The sequence below is a fragment of the Mandrillus leucophaeus genome, unplaced genomic scaffold (genome assembly GCF_000951045.1).
Source record: "Mandrillus leucophaeus isolate KB7577 unplaced genomic scaffold, Mleu.le_1.0 Scaffold36, whole genome shotgun sequence".
In the NCBI taxonomy this organism is placed as follows: Eukaryota; Metazoa; Chordata; class Mammalia; order Primates; family Cercopithecidae; genus Mandrillus; species Mandrillus leucophaeus.
Genome location: NW_012103809.1, coordinates 3,105,333 through 3,112,900, shown reverse-complemented (window position 1 = coordinate 3,112,900; position 7,568 = coordinate 3,105,333). Strand labels below are relative to the sequence as shown.

The 7,568-nt window shown below is 37.8% G+C and overlaps 1 protein-coding gene across 1 annotated transcript in view; it reads left to right on the top strand.

Moving 5' to 3' along the window:
• The window catches only part of LOC105546482, a 659,409-nt gene that overhangs the window by 463,871 nt on the left and 187,970 nt on the right, over positions 1-7,568 (top strand). The window contains exon 8 of the mRNA XM_011989689.1: positions 1,717-1,793. Coding sequence (XP_011845079.1) covers positions 1,717-1,793 — 77 coding nt within the window. The remainder of the gene's footprint in view (positions 1-1,716; positions 1,794-7,568) is intronic.

Below are 7,568 nucleotides of genomic sequence, written 5' to 3'. Positions count from 1 at the left end.
GCAGTACACTGGAGGCAGTGTCAAGAAACACAATGAAACATCACTTCCCAAAATGCTTGCCCCACACAGACCTAGACTGGGGATCAAGAAGCTGGCGGGGTCACCCTTTGGGAAGAAAAGATTTCTGAAGCATGCAGACACACAGTCTATGTTCTCAGAATCTTACACTTCTTAAATCTCATTGTAAAATGTCTACAAGGGGCCGGGCGCTGTGGCTCACGCCTGTACACCTAGCACTTTGGGAGGCCAAGGCGGGCAGATTGCCTGAGCTCAGGAGTTTGAGACCAGCCTGGGCAGCATGGCAAAACCCCTCTCTACTAAAAATACAAAAAATTAGCTGAGTGTGGTAGCTCAAGCCTGCAATCCCAGCAACTCGGGAGATTGAGGCAGGAGAATTGCTTGAACCCAGAAAGTAGAAGTTGCAGTGAGCTGAGATCATCGTGCCACTGCACTCCAGCCGGGGCAACAGAGCAAGACTCTGCCTCAAAAAAAAAAAAACAAAGGTCCACAAAGGCAATTTTGAAGGACGGGGATGACACCATTCAATTCCTGGAGGGAGAAAGGGGGACAGAAAACAAGTCTTTGACTGCACACAACACACGCTCTGTTTTGATAAAAAAAACCTTTCAGGTCAACCCCCACATCAAAGCTGTGGCTGTCCTGAGGCACTCCAAGCACCAGCATCTTCTGGGCCAGGATATTTGTCACAAGACCCTGGGGATAGACCTTGCCATATGGGTTCAGTGAAATGAGTGGTCAAGACAATGACTTCGGAGGTATAAAGCTGTAGGAATACCTGCTTATAAGCGGTCTTGACATTTATTTATTTAGTTTTCCTTTAAACAACATCTGATTGGTTCGGAAAGTACTCTGTGTCAGGCACTGTGCGAGACACTATAGGAAAAGCAAGGGTGAAAAGATACCTTGTCTCTTAAGGAGTTTGCAATCTAGAACAGTGCTCTCAACTGGCCATGTTTTGTCCCAAGGAACATTTGGCAAAGTCTGGAGACATTTTTGGTTGCCACGACTAGTGGTTGGGGGTTAGGTAGAGGGTGCTGCTGGCATTGAGGAGGTAGAGGCCAGGGAAGCTGCTAAACAAAGCACAGGGCAGCCACCACAACACAGAATTATCCAGCCCGATATGTCAATAGCGCCCCAGCTGAGAAACCTTGATATAATCACACAAGATATGTCAAAGATACCTAAAACTCTATTTTCTGGGCTTACATGTTCAATTAAGGAGTTCTCTTTTTTGTTTTTAATATTATATTGCAAAACTTATGAGTCAGCTTCTTGGGAGAGTAAGTAAAGTAAGAAGCACCGGTTGCAGGCAGGGACCAAATCTCTCTAATCTCAGAGTTTCATATTGAACCATTGATACAAGGTGCAGGAGGGCTTCCTTGAAAATGTGATCCCAGAAACATAGCTGATGATAGAGAATCCTGCCCAGATGAGGTAGGAAAGCAGACCAGACACAGCTACTGCTTGTAAATTATATCCCGTGGTATGGCTGAGGGTATAGTTCTACTTGAAGTTCATACACTGGCTGAATTAAAACCACGGACATAGCTTAGGGCCTTCGTTTTAGAATTCTTTCTTCTACCCCCATTTGTCAAGGCATATATAAGCTCTTCGATTTCAGCAGTGTGAGCTTACACATCCTCTCAAGTGAAAATGTGTCATATATTTTTTCCACCTTTTTGTTTTTAACCCTAGGGAGCATTACTAATAAAATCGGCCCCTGTTCTATGGACTATGATCCCAATCTCTTAAAAGAAGACCTACACTCTCAGGTAAGATGAAGGCTGTAGAAGTTGGCTTTGGAAAGACCATGAAAACAGCAGCCGCTGGTTATAAACTATGATTTCTTAAAATGTATTTCCAGGTAGAAAGTAATTTGGTCTTCACAGCAGGTTTTGAAGTGTGGGATGTGGTAAAGTGGCTGACGTTTTGAGAAATCAGCAATGCCAATAAATTTTTATAACATTGGAATCAGACTTCTTTAAGCTATTGAAGACTTTAGTTAAATTAATCAGTCTACAAGACTCTTTTCAGTTGGAGCAGGATGATTAGAAAATGTGCTGATTGTGCTGTGTTTCAGTGATTTATTTGGCACGATCATGGCTGCCATGAAGTCTGTATAGAAACTATCTTGGTAAACTTAGATAAATTAAGTAGACTGGATTTCCAAAACATTGGCCACATTAATATTACTTGTATTACTGGATCCAGTTTTTAGATACTTAACATTTTAAAAATCTGTATCTGCCTAGACCGGGTGACTTTGAATTTTAAGTATTTAAAAAATTTAGCTAGAATTTAAAAAATTTGGCTAGAAAATTGAAGTAAAAGAACCCGACCCACCCCTACAACCTGGTCCCTTTGTGTACAAGTTATCTGAATCATTATCTTAATTTATACCTTCCTGGTTAAATGCATATAGTTCTACAGGGCCATCTTTCATGTCTTGCTCTCACTACTGACGTTAAAGTAAATCTTTTCTTTATTAACCTCTAAATTGTGGGCCATCATTTAATCAAATAAATGACTATGTTTTTAATGTTCAGGTGACTACTTACAGAATGTACAATTGTGATTGCTTCTATATTGCAGACTTTTTACATTGCAGACCTTCTATATCACAGGCTATATTAAAGATAAAAGCTCTGAAATAAAAAGTTTAGTGAAATCTGTAACAATGAGAGGTACCATTTACTGAGAATTAGGACATTACTAGGTGCTGGCGAATTTTTTCAGTCTACAACAAATGACTCATCTTATTCTCACAGCGAAATAACGAGATAGATATTGGTATTATCATCATTATCCCCAACTTAGAGATGAGAAAAAATGAAGCATGGGAAAATGAAGTAAATTAACCAAAATTATATTACTAATTAAAGTATATAACTGGGTTTTGAACCCAGACTGTCTGGCTCTAGAATCCCTATTTGTAGCAATCATGGAAAAACATAAGTTATGTGTGTTAGCCAGGTATGTTTTCTACTTCTTGGTTTTTATAATCTTCATTTCAGGTCTAGGGTATGGAAATCACGGGGCAATCCTCTAGCAAATAAAAAATGGGTGAATAAATATCACATTCTTTTAGTACATATTATGTATTCAGGTCATTTTACATATACTCCGTGAGAAACTAATGAAAAAAGATGTTTGTGCGACTTCTACAATACTATGGGTCTAATACTAGCCTTTTAATTATTTTTGTAAAATTCTCATAGCAGTCATTGACCATAAACTTTGGGATTAGAAACAAGGCTAAAGTAGGTAAGGTGAGAATGAATATGTTCACTCTAAAAACCTAAAACTCTCCCCCATTATTTTCTGAGTTTACATGTTCAATCAAGGAGTTCTCTTTATTATTATTATACTTTATGTTCTAGGGTACATGTGATCACGTGGGCTTCATCCCTGGGATGCAAGGTTGGTTCAACATACACAAATCAATACACATAATCCATCACATAAAGAGAACCAAAGGCAAAAACAACATGATTATCTCAATAGATGCAGAAAAGGCCTTTGACAAAATTCAACAGCCCTTCATGCTAAAAACTCTCAGTAAATTCGGTATTGATGGAACGTATCTCAAAATAATAAGAGCTACTTATGACAAACCCACAGTCAATATCATATTGAATGGGCAAAAACTGGAAGCATTCCCTTTGAAAACTGGCACAAGACAGGGATGCCCTCTCTCACCAGTCCTATTCAGTATAGTGTTAGAAGTTCTGGCCAGGGCAATCAGGCAAGAGAAAGAAATAAAGCGTATTCAATTAGGAAAAGAAGAAGTCAAATTGTCCCTGTGTGCAGATGACATGATTATATATTTAGAAAACCCCGTCGTCTCAGCCCCAAATCTCCTTAAGCTGATAAGCAGCTTCAGCAAAGTCTCAGGATACAAAATCAATGTGCAAAAATCACAAGCCTTCTTATACACTGATAACAGACAAACAGAGAGCCAAATCATGAATGAACTCCCATTCACAATTGTTTCAAGGAGTTCTCTTTTGATTTTATTTTTAATATTTTATTCTAAAACTTACGAAGCAATTGCTTGGGAAAGTAAGTTTTTCCCTGGGATCCAGGCACATTGGGAAGGTGTCTTCATGCTGAATGGCTTTCAGAGGCAGCACGTACATGTTGGGACCTGCATCTCAGCCCCATCAGTGCTGTGGGATGACAGAGCCAGGACACACCCAAATTATAAGCAACCAAGTGTTACGGGTAAGGGCATTTATACCACCTTCTAAGCATAGAAATATCCCTCTCTTGACAATAAACAGTCTCAGCCTGAGACTCCACACTCCAATTTAAACATTTTATTTTTTCTCATGTTCTTATAGTATCAGGAATTAACTTGGATCTTCAACTAATTTTTAAAAATTCTAACCTAAGCAGTTCATAAAATGGCCGTGGGAAAATAAGGTTAGTGTTGCACTTCAGATGTGAAGCATCAGGTTTTCAAATGTAAATGATCAGAGGATAGTTTACATGTGTGATGTCAAGTGGCCAGAGATGCTAGTCATCTTCCAGTGGGTAGAAACAGAAGCCCGAGGGACTCAGTACTTCAGGGGTCTCTCCAGCATATCCTGAGCTACCTGGCCAGGGAGATCTTGTTTTCCTCTGCGTACATTAATGGAAGCCTGTCCTGTGAAATTCTCTGATGAACACATCAGGCATGAGTTAAAGAAAGGGGAAAGAGTATTTCTGCTGGATGGTCTCAGGATTTAGGCTGAATCTAATTTGGAGCTATGATTGTTTTTGGATGATGGTAATAGCACTGATGGAAATGAACCTGATGTCATATTTATTTGCTTTTGATAGTTCAGGCACACCTGGTGTTTGTTGTTGTTATCTAGGACTTGCAATTCTGTGATCTTATTAACACAAGCCTCTTAGCAGAGTGTTTCCACCGCAAACCTTCCTCCCCTGCCTTCTTAAAAACTGGTGAGCATCACTTAGGTCGGCATGAAAGCTTCCACGGCTGCTCACTTCTGATCTTCCCAGGGCAGTTCAAAAGCATTTGTAATCCTCTGGATTCAGCCCTTTGTTCAGCATTTCCTCCTTCTAAGGCTTTCTCTTTTGATGAAAACAATCCCCTTGCCCTTCATCTGGCCAGATGGGCAGGTGAACAGTTCTCTCCAGAGACCCACAGAAAAACCCTGTGAGGGGTTTGGAGAAGAAATGCTGCTAAGTGGAGCTTCACTGTGCTGACACCGTAATACTTTTCCAGTGCCCTGGTAGCCCTGCCTGTGAACTGCCAGCGCTCTCTGCACTCACAGACTTATCCTCTCACCAGGTCGTGGCCCTCATCCTTCTCTGTAAACTGATTGGCTCATGAAAGGAATTATGGCAAAGGGGCAGAAACCTCTGGATCCTCAACTAATTTTAAAGTTTCTAACCTATGCAATAAGGAACCCTGAGCTTTGCTACCTACCATATGACACAATTAAATAGGGTTATATGTCATCGGCTTAGATAACGTTTGAGACTTGGCTCCTATAACATTTTTTTCATGGCAGCTGCAAAGAAATGCCATAATAACTCACAAGAAATGGAAGGGTGTTAAATATTCAATTGATCACTTATGCTGTATAGGATATGGTACCAGATACTACTTATATCCTTAGCATTGTAAAGCATTTTACATGCTATTCTCACACCTCCTGGAAGAATTATATAGGTACATAAATTATATATGTGTGTAAATTATACGTTATATAAATTATATATGTATAATATATCTAATATAATATATATGTTTCTCTTCATGAGTGTCTTATCTCTATTCTTTAAATTTAAAACTTCAGTTCATGGACTTTAAATAATCCATCTGTGTTCACAAAGTAGTAAAAAGACTTGAATGTGTCTTCTGATCACCACCTGACTACTCTTTTTGCTATAGCACTATATATTTTAGATTTTCGAAATTCCTTAAAACACTTTCGCCTCTCAGTTTGCATTGCATTGGAAGAAGCTTCATTCATTGTTTCGTGACCAGTGTTGTATCTGACCACCAATATTCACAAACCAGATTTTTAGTCCTCCAGTTTGAAAATCAGATTCTAAATTTTAGCAACTTATATTTAAAGATTTGCTTTTGATTTCTGTGGCAGGTCAGTATATGAGTAACAATACACACAACATATAAAATATGATGCTTTGGAATAAATTTGTACCACCAATTTCTATTTTAAAGTATAGATATTAATCTCTTTAAAGACATTGCTATTGAAAAAAATTAATGATGATGTTCTTAGGGTTCAGAATACAGACAGGATTTATAGTTGTAATGAGGCAGAAAATCTAGTTTCTGTCTTCTGAGTGCTGACAATATGGTTCAGGCATTGTTTTTCAGGCATATATTTAAGATATACATTTGTGTTTGGAAGACTGTTTATATTATGAAAGTGCTTCCATGTGAACAGGCTTCATACATCCTGGTACTTACCTGGGAATTTCTCTGCACACACTTACCTTTTGTTTTGGAATCAGAAGTTATTTCTTTGTATTTTTGTTCCTCTTTTGAATCAGTTCTTTGGAGATGAACTAGTTTCCATGACTTTATATCTTCCCAAAAATCCATCTGAAGGAATTTTTAGTGCCTTAATTTAAATATTTCTTAAAGGAAATATAAAAGTTCAAGAAATGTTTGCAATAGTTAGTATTCACCGATGTTTTTCTTTATGACTTGGCAACTAGAGGTAATGTCCACTGTTGCTGTTATTATAATGTAATTACTTAATAAAATGGCCTCTAATTGCTGTTTCTTGAGATCTACCATATGCTTATAACCACGTGAAGTGTGTGGAAGACAAAGAAATATACTACATCCCATTTCTGCCATGAATTTAGTTTGAAGAAACTATGTAGATATTCATAGAGAAACCAGAAAGAAAGCAATTTATGCACTGTATCATGAAAAACCTTTACTTTATCAAATCAGCAGCTTTGGTGGGTAAACCAAATTTATGGTATAGTTCTTGGTAGCCATTTCAACCTTCTATTGAATGAGATTGAATAAAGTATCCAAGCAACTCATCAGGAAATGCCATCAAATTGAAATTTTAAAGTTACAAAGGCTTTTTTTCCAGCAATCTGGCAAGGTGTGCCAATCAAATATATATTTAGTTGGGACAATTCAAAGATCTCATATTTTTTCAAGAATCTTGGTACTCTTTAATTTACTTAGGGATGGAGTAATTAAAACTATCAACATTGAATAGTCTACTCAAAAATACTTCTATGCTATAGAAGAAGCTAAAATAAAAGACCACAATGAAAGGCATTTACTTTAAATTGATATCTGTCATAACTGGATTTTCTTCTTAAGGTAATCAAATTGATCAATTTTATAATAAAGGAAATGAAACTTGTTGAGTTCACTGGGAATTTGACGACACATCTCATTCACCTGAGTTTCATGCTTAGGTTTTCCTGGCTACAACAATCTGTCAACCCAAAGCAACATTTTGCGATTTCAAGCTATTCCAACTACGAAGTTGTGCTAAAACTTGTGTGGGCTAATATTAAGGAATTTCAACCAA